At 39.1% G+C, this 13,514-nt stretch overlaps 1 protein-coding gene across 1 annotated transcript in view; it reads right to left on the bottom strand.

Moving 5' to 3' along the window:
* Positions 1-6,261: 6,261 nt before the first annotated feature.
* LOC131370557 (potassium/sodium hyperpolarization-activated cyclic nucleotide-gated channel 2-like) overlaps positions 6,262-13,514 on the bottom strand; it is a 72,574-nt gene continuing 65,321 nt past the window's right edge. Inside the window, exons 7-8 of the mRNA XM_058417903.1 lie at positions 13,296-13,460; positions 6,262-12,908 (exon numbers count right to left, since the gene is read on the bottom strand). Of these exons, the coding sequence (XP_058273886.1) occupies positions 11,986-12,908; positions 13,296-13,460 (1,088 nt within the window). The 3' untranslated portion in view covers positions 6,262-11,985. The remainder of the gene's footprint in view (positions 12,909-13,295; positions 13,461-13,514) is intronic.

The raw sequence follows: 13,514 nt of genomic DNA, 5'->3' as shown, positions 1-13,514 counted from the left end.
TCCCCAATTTTTCTTATGTGACTTCCCTACAATTCAGTAACCAAGTTAAGGGGTGGTGGTAGCTTGAATGGTTAAGGCTCTGGGTCATTGACTGGAAGATCAGGGTTCAAACCCCAGCACCACCAAGCTGCCACCGTTGGGCCCTTAAGCAAGGCTCCCAACCCACCCTGCTCCAGGGGCGCTGCATCTTAGCTGTCCATGTGCTCTGACCCCAACCCCCAAGGATGGGATATGCAAAGAAAGAATTTCACTGTGCAGTAATGTGTATGTGACAAATAAAGACTTCCCAAAGTAGTCTTATGTGACTTCCTGTCAGTCCAGTGGCCAAACTCCCAAAGTAGTCTAATGTGACTTCCCTACAATCCAGTCAATCCAGTGGCCAACCTCCAAATGTCCTCTTATGTGACTTCCCTACAATCCAGTCAATCCAGTGGCCAAACTCCCAAAGTTTTCTTATGTGACTTCCCTACAATCCAGTCAATCCAGTGGCCAACCTCCCTAAGTTCTCTCATGTGACTCCACTCCAGTCAATCCAGTGCCTCATAGTTACAATACTCATGTCCTTGCACCACAGGTCCAATTCTGTGCCACAGAATCCCTATGACATATTACAATTGCCCCTGAGTGTGAAGCAGTGTGCATGTGTGTGTGCCTGATACCCTGCAATGAACTGACACCCCGTCCAGTGAGTGTTCAAAGAAATCCCAGTGGTTAGGAGAATAAGATTCGAAATTATTCCTCCAATTATCTCATTTCAAGTTCTCAAACAGTGCAGATCTTAGTCTTGTGACTTTTATTGCCTTCTTTACAGCTTCAAATTCTAATATGCTTGTCTTCACAGCTTCACTGTCCTTCTTTCTGTCACCCTGCAGCACTCTTATTGACTTGCCAGTAACAAAATGCTAATTCTGACATTCACCACTTGGCCTTAATTCCACTGGTTGGTGGATGATCTTGTCTTTTCCACCTCTCCTGGAGTGCACATTCACTTTGAAATTTCAAATCTAACTTAAACACAGGGGGTGTGAAGACAGGGAATGAGTGATTAATGGAAGTGGGCCACAGGACAAGAAGAAAACAAGCCGATACTTAGATATGAGAAGAAAGGAAGATAGTAAAGGAAGTGGGAAGAAGTAGGAGTGGGTAATGTTTTGGTTGGAGAAAAGCTGGAAAGCTTGATGATTAAATTAGGACTTTATCTACAATACACATATTATATTCCCATGCCGTCCAAGATGTAAATATTGACCTAGTTAGTCATGTGCATGCATCTGAATGAGTAATGCTGGTTGAAGCATCATTCACTTTACTGAAGAAACAATAATCAGGCTATTGTATGCAGTGTGTGTGTGTGTCTAACAGAAGGGGGTTCACTTTGGTGCATACAATACCTTTGCATATTTGTGCTTGTGTGTGAAGGAGTATGTCCTTGAACTGACTTCCCCACTGCTGTACACGCTAATGGGAGACTCCGAAATACAGACACCTCATCACTGATGCAGCGCAGACAGTGTCTGCAGAAAACCAAAGGAGTATGTGTGTGTGTGTGTGTGTAAGAGAGAGAGAGAGAGAGAAAGAGAGAGAGAGACAGAAAAAGAGATACAGAGCTTCATGGCAGGGAAAGAGGTAGGTATTGTTTTACTCTCATTCGTAACTGCACTAGTCATCTCTATGCACCATTTTGGCACTCGGTGTGATTGCTCATACCCCAAGAGAGTCTTATTCAGAATACAAAAGCTGTAGCTTTATAGGTCATCAGCTTACTTGGAATAAACATGATCTTAAATCTCTTGGGAGAAAAGAAACCTACCTGAAACACATACATGCCTGCCCTCTTAAAATGAAAAGAATCCAAAAGCAAGAGCTGTTTTCAATACACCGTTTATGTTGTCCAAATACATCCGTAATTAAATCCAAACAACAGACTGAACAACTACTGAAACGACTGAAGTCCAAATTTAGTCAATTTCAGATTTTAGATTATTTACAGATGACAATCTTTCATGTTAGCAGCAGATATTATCCCAAAGCATCTTTACAGAGACTCCTTTGTAGCCATAGATTTACACCAACCAGGCGTAACATTATGACCACCTGCCCAATATTGTGTTGGTCAACCTTTTAGATAGATACAACTTTATTGTCATTGCAAAGTACAGGTACATAGCAACGAAATGCTGTTTAGCATCTACCAGAAGTGCAAACAGTAGAAATTGTGCAAATGAGCAAGTGCAGATAAATATGTAAATATGTACATGTATATAAATTTTGCTGCCAAAACAGCCCTGACCCGTCATTCTGACAACTTTCTATCAGACCCAGCATTAAATTCTTCAGCAATTTGAGCAACAGTCTATTGGATTGGATCACACAGGCCAGCCTTCGCTCCCCATGTGCATCAGTGAGGCTTGGCCACCGATGATCCTGTCGTTGGTTCACTACTGTTCCTTCCTTGGACCACTTTTGATAGATACTGACCACTGCAGACCAGGAACACCCCACAAGAGCTGCAGTTTTGGAGATGATCTGATCCAGTCGTCTAGCCATCACAATTTGGCCCTTGTCAAACTCGCTCAAATCCTTACACTTGTCCATTTTTCCTGCTTCTAACACATCAACTTTGAGGACAAAATGTTCACTTGCTGCCTAATATATCCCACCCACTAACAGGTGCCATGATGAGGAGATCATCAGTGTTATTCACTTCACCTCTCACTGCTCGTAATGTAATAGCTGATGTGTGTATATCCCTAATGACCATGCTACAGACAGCAGTAGCAAGCAGGAAGACAGAGACTCAGAGGGAACCCTCTTCTTGGTGTCACCAGATAGTGGGATTGGTAATACCTGCCTGATGTGATATCAGTGCCAAATTCTGACACATTTCTACTGCTGTGGCTCCTCTTGCATTGATTCTTCCTGATGCTTTACTCCTGCTCTTGTGACTCACTTTCTGCTGCTGTCCCACATTGATATCCTAATAATTTGCACTCCCTAAAAATAAATTTAGTGCTTTACTGTATAATCACAGCTGAATAGTGTAGACTTGCACTGCTGCTGTTATCATAAAGACTGTCCTGTGCTCATCCCAGGATTCTTCCAACATCCCATCATCACTGTTTTATCTCATCTACACTTGTATACTGTAATGATTTAATATAGTTCATCCTGGTGTTCCCCTGGTAAGTGACGCACACACAAAATGTTGACTTGCTGTCTAATATATCCCACCCACTGACAGGTGCCATGATGAGGAGATCTTCTGTGTTACTCACTTCACCTGTCAGTGCTCAGATATGTTATGTCTGATCGGTGTAACTATCTACCAAACATTTACGAGCTTGTTAGCAAACAAACTTGAAGGGTTTGTTGTGTAGCACTAAAGTTAGCCAACTAACAAACCAACTAATAGGCTTAAGTGTGAACTATAATAATAAGATAGGTCTTAATGTGCAAAAGAGTAAAGAAAATACTGTTTTTGGCAGCTTTTTATAGTCATTGCTTCCATGTACACTACTAAAAAGAGATTTCTGAAATACTCCAATACATTTAGCAACATAAATCTAGACCTAATCAGAAAAGCATTTAATTAGGTAACTGTAACATACCATATATTTATATTTTACAGTGACTCTTAGTACATTTATGAGTCTTTTATCTATAGACTTAATGTGTTTATGTCCTGAGTGTTGATTTTTTTTTATATTTAGGATTTAGTGACCAGTTAATGAGCTTCATGAAGATTTAGGTTTCATTGTTTAATTGCTATTCTCTAATCTGGGGCAGTTAAAATAAGTAATTAAACTGTAATAAAATGCGTCTACAAACAATCACATCACTTTATTATGCTGTTGACAATAGGTTAACATTTGTGAAAAGGTCACAGTTTTATCTGGGTTAAGAATGAATGGGAGATAAACCTGTATAATACTCAGGGCATGGATTTTACGTCTTTAACCTGTAGATAGATATTAAAAAAAAATGAATAAATAATAATTAAATGAAGGGAGCTGTAGCTAAGCTGAAAGCCAGTCAGGTGAGATAAATTCAGCAAAAAAATGTTGAATTATTTTTAAATTATTTCAATATGTTATCACTCTGTAGTTATAACTAACACAGGGGTTTGTTTAGCAGTCGCTCCACATAAAGGTGAGTGATTGTTGATATGAAGACGTTTTCTGTGACCGGGCATTTATTTGTCCAGTTTTTGCTCTTTTTAGGTTTTCAGTATGGAGGACTGTGAGGTTTCTTAGTAATGTCATGAGAGAAAAAAAAGAGGGTGGTAAGAGAACAACCGTTTATACCAGGGGTCCCCAAACGTTTTTTCTCTGAGGGCCACGTAATTTTTTCTTTCTTTAATGGGGGTACGGGTTCAGACTGTGCCAGAAAATTACATGACCCGGAATGACTATTAGTATTATTGTGAAGATTTTAAATGTATTTGTTATGCCTCCTAATGCTAGAATATATATGTTTATTATTTTGTTATGCTCCATACAAACAAATGATCATTACTTGTCCCTGTGACAGGTTTCATAGTGTCAGAGGAGATTCTATTCTTTGAACACAGACACTGTTCCTTGACAGATGAGACAACGGAACAAACAAATAATCACTTCTGAATCAACTTTCCCATCCATTTGGCCATTTTCTTGTCTCTTCGAATTTTCTCGCTGGCTCGGGTGTCACCTGTTTGTTCGCGATGGTACGTTATGTTTAATATACCGTTCTGTTGGTAGCTGAATTTATCAAATTATTAGTCTACGTTAATAACTAAGGAAAATTTTTGTTTGAAAGCCAACCTTTATTATCAAATACAATTATAATAATAAGTAAAACATATATTTAAAATTCAATTTTCAAAATATGTCTCTGGCGTTGTTCAGAGGGCCGGTCCAAATGTGGAAGCAAGCCACATTCGACCCCTAGGCTGTAGTTTGGGGACCCCTGTTTTATATAGTATATTACTATAACTTTAGCGATAACAGGAACTTGTTTCGCAGAAATTAATAAAAAGTATACACCGACCAGGCATAACATTATGACCACATGCCTAATATTGTGTTGGTCCCCCTTTTTCTGCCAAAACAGCCCTGACCCATCATGCACTGTGTATTCTGACAACTTTCTATCAGAACCAGCATTAACTTCTTCGGCAGTTTGAGCAACAGTAGATCGTCTGTTGGATCGGATCACACGGGCCAGCTTTCACTTTCGACATGCATCAATGAGCCTTGGTTCACTACTGTTCCTTCCTTGGACCAATTTTGATAGATACTGACCACTGCAGACCGGGAACACCCCACAAGAGCTGCAGTTTTGGAGATGCTCTGATCCAGTCGTCTAGCCATCACAATTTGGCCCTTGTCAAACTCGCTCAAATCCTTACACTTGTCCACTTTTCCTGCTTCTAACACATCAACTTTGAGGACAAAATGTTCACTTGCTGTCTAAAATATCCCACCCACTAACAGGTGCCATGATGAGGAGATTCACTTCACCTCTCACTGCTCATAATGTTATGCCTGATCGTTGTAAGTAAAAGATATATTTAAAATAAAATTTTCAAAATATGTCTTTGGCATTGTTCAGAGGGCCGGTCCAAATGTGGCGGTGGGCCGATTTCGGGTCCCAGGGCTGTAGTTTCGGGGACCCCTGGTTTATACAGTATATTGCTATAACATAAGCGATAACAGAAACTTGTTTCACAGAAATGAATAAAAATTATATATATATATATATATATATATATATATATATATATATATATATATATATATATATATATATATATATATATATATATAATTTAATTAATTTAAAAAAAAATTATTTGTGCAAAGTGCTGCGAAACACAGGGAATATATATCAATAATCAATGTCAGGGTGGTAACAGACTCTGCTTTGCGTCAGACCATTTTATTTTCCATCCTGTTGTGTTTTATTTTATTCCTTACTCAGTGCCTTAGAAAAGTCTTGACCTTAAATGACAAGTCAGTTACGTTTTTATCATATGCCAATGCTCTCCATTTTTATTGCACAACAAGTATTCATCTGTAAGGAATGCTTTAACAACATTGGTACTGATGGAGCAGGTTACTGAAAAAGACAAAAGTACAATGCTTTGTACCAGGAGCTTTAGCACATCACCGCCATAGACATCACTCCAGAGCTTATTGTCATTGCTATATTATATTATATATATATATATATATATATATATATATATATATATATATATATATATATATATATATATATATACATCAATGCTTATAAAATAATCTTTTTTTAAAGCTCATAACTTGCTTTATCCTTGCTACAGGGCTAACATCATTTAGCTCGACTTTTATTGACCAAAAGATGGGCTGTGTAACTGAAGAGATGTGCTGGTGGGGGTGGGGTGTGTAACTGAAACATAATAGATAGGAGGAAGGGTGCTTAAAGCAGGTAGGGTGCATGGTGACGAGGCCATCTTCGACTAGTGCACTTCAATCAACCGCCCAAATCGATGAATGACTAATATCTGACTGGGTGAGTGTGTTTTAATGCACACACACAGCTAATCATGACTAAGACTCAATCAGCTGGAGTACAGCAGCAAAGATAGAGACTTCTCACTTTCCCAGCCACTGGCACCAGACATTTTACAAGTACAAATCCAAACCCAATGAAAGTTCTCACCCTGCTAAAGTTACTCTTTAAAACACTCGACAGCCTTACTTAGCCTGATTGGGGGCTTAGCAGGGCTGAAATCATCGTAGACACAAATCTGAATGTATTTTGTCTGCAGCCATTGAAGAAACGTTTAATCTGGCATGTTTTAAAATAACTTCAAGTCCGGCTGAACAGGCTTTGTTATGGGTTTTCATTCATGCAGTAGACAGCACAACCCCCCCCCCCCCCAAACATTTAGCGCTATGCAAAAACTGCTATAAAATAGAGAGCTTTTATAAGGATTTATTTGCAGTGTGCTTATTGAGGCACCTACTGAGAAAAATCCACCCAGAATGCCTTGCATATATATCTTTCTAATTAATAAATGACCGTCCGTGATGTCCTTTTATCAGTCTTCAGTTAACACTTTCCCACAATGCTGTCCATCGAGTCGCTGATAGCGGCGCCAGTGGGATTTAGCCCTCGCTTCATCTCTACCTCACTAAAGTGATGCAGTGGCACTTTAGTTATTTATTCCGTCCAGGTCTCTCAGCACCACCTCTACCTCTGTTCAACTCTGCTCAAACAGATCAGCCTGCAAAGCTTCATCTTTGGTGCTGATACCACCATCACTGACCCATATTAATATCTAGATATTGATATAGGTAGCTGAGCCAAATCTTTGTTAAGACTGCATCAGCGTTTGTGTCTACACTACGTGGGATTTTTCTTTAACATGACATTGAAAGTAGATAGTCGAAATATTTCCTCCTATTAAGTACCGCCAGCTATCCAAGCGATATCCTCTTGTGATGATGTCAGGGCAATACACAACCCACACAATCTTTTCATAGAGTTAACAAATACTGCATCCACCAAACAAATTAGCACCATAATCGCTAAGCACATGACAAATATTTCAATATAATTGGGTGAAATTTTCGTTGAACCTGACAACGTGCAAAATGAGCCACATGGATATTCAGTATTCATACACACACAAATGTGTTTAATGTCAGGGAAGAGCTCACCATGTGCATTTTTATCACAGCACAAGAAAACTAGCAGTCATCTTATGATGCTTTGCTACTGTACTCCATTGAGGGACAGATTAGCCAATTAGGCCTCATTTTCTGTCAATGGAATTCTGCATTTCTCACACATTTCTCAAAAATTTCGGTGTTTAGCAGTTGGGCTGAGTGATTTATTTCTCCTCAAATTCTATCAATAAAATATTAAGGGAGAAAAAATAGACATAAATAAACATACAGCCAAAAAAAAATAAGCAGGTATGACAGTCAGTGCATACGGTTTGATGTAAGGGGGCAAATTTCAGCCAAAATGACCGATTACACCTTTAAACCAATTGCTATGAATGTTTTTTCTCATCACGTCTAGTTAGTGATATGTTTAAACATATCCTGTGCAGTGTTTTATAATATATCTATATAAAATTCTTTAGATTTCATTTATATATCTATGTGAATCTGTTACTGTTACATACTTGTTATTAAAAAAACAAATTATACATGCATTTCAGTATAGGATTTTGAATGTATTTAATGTTTTCACCCCTGATGTTTTCTGAGTTGATCTGTGTGTGTGTGTGTGTGCTCAGCTGGCATCTACAGAGGCGAGTTTGATTTTTAAAAAGCCATCTGGCGTGATGTCTAGGGATCGCAAAAGCAAAGTCTGCTCTGGTGGCTCCAGTGAAAAGCAACATTCCGGGTGGAGCAGAGGTTTTGGTTATGTACTCCGTGATCCACTGCATTCAAAAGTCCAGACAAACATGAATGTGCAAGTTGTGTCTCCCAACATTGGGAAAGACTATGCTGGATTATTCGTTTTATGTTGCTAACAACTATTCAGCAGCTATATTGTACATATATTGCAAGGTAAAAAAACGAAACAAAACAAAAATAAATACACAGTTTGCAGTTATTCTTTTTACAAGGTCAAGTACCACTAAAATAGACAATGTGGAAACTAGGTATTACTAGGCACTAGGTATGTTGGCCTACGTTAAATTGTGCATCGGGGCACACCGTAAAGACGCAAAAAATAACACTTATCATAACAAAAAAACACAAAGTACCCTGATTTACTAAGACATTTTCTTATACCAAGGCATTCTGTACCGTTTACATGCGGTACTGTGAAACAAGAGGTTTGTATGACGGTCCTCTCAAATTATTGTCCGTTATTCAGCTAAGATGAGGAAAGCTGACGTCTTGCCTTTCTGCCCCAGAAAGAACGTTTTTTTTTGTTGTTGTTTTGTTTTGTTTTTGTTTGTTTTTTTGTTTACTTTTTTCTTTTTCTTTCGTCAGGGAAAAGTACAGAAAATAAAAAGAAGATACTCGAAATCCCTACTTAAAGGAATACTTCGATCAGGATTGCTATCGTTACAGTGAAATGAAGCCAATCGATTCCATGCTGAAACTCAAATCACTTTCTTTCTTTCTTTCTTTCTTTCTTTCTTTCTTTCTTTCTTTCTTTCTTTCTTTCTTTCTTTCTTTCTTTCTTTCTTTCTTTCTTTCAATATTCGCCAGGTTAACTGGCACTATGAAGGATCACGTCGGCGCTGACTGTGACCCCGCTTCGTACACAATCCTCCGAAGACGTTTCTTTCTAGCAGAGCCTAAAATAGCAGCGTAAATAGGGCCAGCATAAGTGCATGGTTACAAAAATAAACAGTTTCAGTCATGTGCAGTAAAACCACAGCAATACATATAATAGATATGCATTCGATTTGTTTAGCTCACTTTAGAATACATTAGTATGTCAGTACGTCGGGGACTTACAGTGTACACTTAAAACAGGAGATACAAAAAACAAAAGTATTTGCTAATCTCTGAAAATGAGACAACAAAACAAACCAAAACTCAACGAGACATTCAGAAAAAAATGGCAGTACAGGAAGTATCATTTGCGTGTAATTAAAGATACACCACAAATCAGGTATTCTCAGGACTCAGGTAGATCTAATATCCCATTACTGATAGAAAATGGCAATGTCAGCTCCGTAGGACTCGAAATAGTTTTTCATTCAGTCATATTGACTCGATTTGCACCATCCTTCATTTTGATGGTCGATCCTAATGCTAGTGGTAAAAGACTTACTGAGCTAAACCTTACAACACTAATAAAGATATGGGACTGAGTATGAACGTGAGTTATGTTGCCGCTATTTTACTGCATCGATAAAACTGCATCCGTTCCAGCAACTCGTCAAAATCACCTATTATGAACAATATTGTGAGTTAGCATCATCGTCTCTCTCTAGAGGGTGCTCATGGGGATATAGTGTGTGCTTGTTTGTTTGTTTGCTTATTGGCTTTAATTTCTCCCCATTTATTTTTTTTTTAATATCTAATATCCATCTTCTAGCAAGTAATGGTGGAAGTAACACAAACGGTTCGTTCGTAATTAAGTAGCTAATTAGCATAATCAACGGTTGATCATCACAATAAACACTCAGCGAAATACACACGTTTTCCATTTTGCATTAGTCGATATGATTCTATTTACATGGCAGTAAACGCCAGTCGGCATACATTCAGGAACAAATACGCACCGTCGTCCATCTGAGTTCAGCGTCCTTTCTTTTTTTTTTTGTTCTTTTTTCTTTTTATCAGTATTAATAAGCTCACTTTACTAATCAGACTGATTTACAACTGATTTACAAGGTCATATTTACAATCCGAGTGAAAAATAAAAATGCAGCGGTTAACTGTTCAGCTACAAACTGTTAAGCTAGCATGTCTTCCAAAGATGCAAATCGAGATGAGTATTTTGTTTCAGTGATCAAACAAAAAGATTTGGCCGATTTCTCTTAATCAACAATCCCATTAAAAATGCTTACACAACAGCTTCTTCATTAATAATATCTTGGAGGTTTTGGTAAAGTGCAGAATATTGCCAATACTAGTCAAGTTGAACGAATAATGGTTTTGTTTTGTTTTGTTTTTCAAGATGGTATAATAAAATGCTGCAGTAAAATTATTTAGAATTTTTTTCCGGTATGTTATGCTGGCTTTAAGTGTCTATATTTAAGTGAATTACTGCAGCACTTTATTACCACAAATTCAACTACCAGTATCAGCTAAAAACCAGCTTTTTTCTGGGTAATGTCAATTCTGAATTGTAGCCATGCAAATAAAACTATAATTCAGGAATTTAATATTTACAATTGAAGCTAAACTCTAAATTTTTTTAAATATTTTACAGAAACATTTCCTCTCGTGTTTCATTTTATTACTCTCCATTACCTACAACCATAAAATATCCTTTAAATACATCCAAATAAAACATTCACACAGCACAACTAAACAGCGAGACTAAAGGCATATTGCATTTGGGATCACAGTTCAGAAATAGATTCTTTTGGTTATCCATTTCTAGTTACTACTGTTTTGGTATCTCCTAATAGAGAGTCAGTGATGTTCATCAGTAAGAACTCTCAGTGCAGGATAGAAGCTCTGGGGTATTGCCTTTACCTTTAAAAAAACACATCTGTCAAAATGCCCAGCAAAATAAATGAAAGAAAAAACAGTTGCTTCACTACAGTGGTTTTACACTCTCATGAGAAAACAGGTCAATAAATAAATAAAGAACTTACACCCCAGACCACCCCTCCCCTTTCCTTCACCCCCATAGACTCACACTTACCACATATATGGCTTCTAAACTTGGAATAAAGGCAGTTAAATAAATGGCGTTTCTTTTGAATTCTTTTTCTTCTTTGACACAGACATGAGCAAACTCAACCAAGCTCAACTTTGGTTTTTTTGAGTGGGTACAATGAAGATATTTTGTGTCATTTTTCTTTTAAAACATATTCTATTTACATATCAATATAAGATCGACCAGCGGTCTATAATACTATTTTCATTTATATTTTACAAGAATATGAAGAACAGCTAGTTATTTTTGCTACAATTATACAGAACAAAGGACACTCAAAAACACTTTTGCAAAGCTTAAAATTTCATCATTGTCATGTGATACAAGTCCCTGATTTTCTTTAAGTCCTAGCTCAGGCCAGATTGCATTGTATGGACTCTACAGAATACTACAGAATTTTTCTCTATCCACTTAATTCTTCAGAACAAAGACAGCAGAAGGGAAATTGATAGCTGAACGAGGGAGTAACTACATGAGTAGGCGAGCTAGGAAAATCCCACCTGTTCATCCTGGTTAAAATGGTGGCATTGTATCTATTAAGGATCTGATTACTCCCCCTACACAATGCACATTCTGCTTCCTTTGGGTACAGAAAACCTTAGGACACACAACAGTGCCACCATGTCAACATACACCAGAGTTTGGTCAGAGGTTTGAAGACAGCCTGGATCTGATAGTGGAGTCCGTCTCAGGGAGGCTAACTATAGAATCTTTCTTGTGCACTATTGGCTCGAGATAACTTGGCCCTGCGCCACCGACAGGAGGTGGAGTGGAGGGTGACATCTGGTGAGGATGTACCATTCTGTGAGGTACAGCGCTTCTGATTCCAGAGGGCCCAGGTATTGCAGGGTGAGGGGCCTGCTGCGGCCCAATAGATGTGGAGGAGACGTGGGCTGAGGGTGGTGGGCTGGTACCAACAGCTGTCACTCCGTCCTGGGGCAGAGAGGGTTGAGAAGTGGACAATGCACGGGCATCTTGGCTCAGGCTCTCTGCATGCTGCAGAGAGTGGGTGCCTTTGCGCGTTGGACTGGGCACATGCTGCTGGACAAGAGATAGCTGAGATCCTGTACGCCCACCCATGGGGCTGCAGCCATACTGGAATGTCCTTGAGCCCGTTGGTGCCAATGGGCTCTGCACAGGTGGACTGGATGTGGCAGCAGAAGCACCTGCACCCCCTGGCATCGGGCCTGGTGGTTGTGGCTGCATGGGAGAGACAGATGCAGGACTGGAAAGGTTCTGGATTACCTGGAAGCGCCGGACCATGCGGGGTGATTGTAGAGTGCTTGGGCACACCAGAGGATTTGCCATCTGTGGACAGAAACTCATGGCTACTGCCTGTTGTAGGGTGGCGATTGCTGAGGCACCCTGTGACTGGCCCGGTGGGGCAAATATGCCACCAGGTACTGCGGCCGTCATAGACATGGCACGTGGACGCTGAAAGTCCACCAGTTTGACCATCTCTCGGTCGTACTTCACAATCTCCTGGATCATTTCATTTTCTCTGTTGTTGAAGACACCAGAGTTGAGGTCATGCTGCACTTTGTTCATCAAGATGGAGTTCTTCTTTCCTGTTAGGGACCAGATAGAAAATGATAATTCATCTACAAAGAAAGCTGTCATGGCACATTTGCACTTATTTTATAATAATAGAATTTAGTCACAGTTCTACAATATACTTGCACAGCACATTAAAGCAATTTTTAAAATGCGGATGACTGAATATGGATGACTCAGCTGACCCACTGAAAGTGGGGACATATTTGTTTTTTGCACAAGGCCTATGGTACTGTGAAAACAAAAGACAAATTTTGTTTTCATTGTCATTGACTTTTGGTTCTTTAAGAGTTTTCACAGAGCAGTTGACACAACTCCATCTCTCACCTTCAACATCTTAGAGAAACAAGTGGCTACATAAGTGTGGAGTGCACGTTAATAGGAGAGTTTGACCCTCTTACCTAGACGATCGAGTCTGTCAATGGCCACGGTCTCAAAAGCTCTTCTCATCATAGGGTACTCCTCCAGAACTTCGTTGAAGTTGTCCACAGAGAGTGAGTAAAGACGGCAGTATGTCTCCGCTTGAACACTCGCTGTCCGGCGGCCTCGTGTTAGCAAACAGATTTCTGAGAGAAAATCAAACCACAAATACACAAAGCAACTTGATTTGCATCTGCGAT

This window comes from Hemibagrus wyckioides, linkage group LG20, assembly GCF_019097595.1.
Source record: "Hemibagrus wyckioides isolate EC202008001 linkage group LG20, SWU_Hwy_1.0, whole genome shotgun sequence".
NCBI lineage: Eukaryota > Metazoa > Chordata > Actinopteri > Siluriformes > Bagridae > Hemibagrus > Hemibagrus wyckioides.
This window is presented reverse-complemented; position numbering and strand designations above follow the sequence as displayed.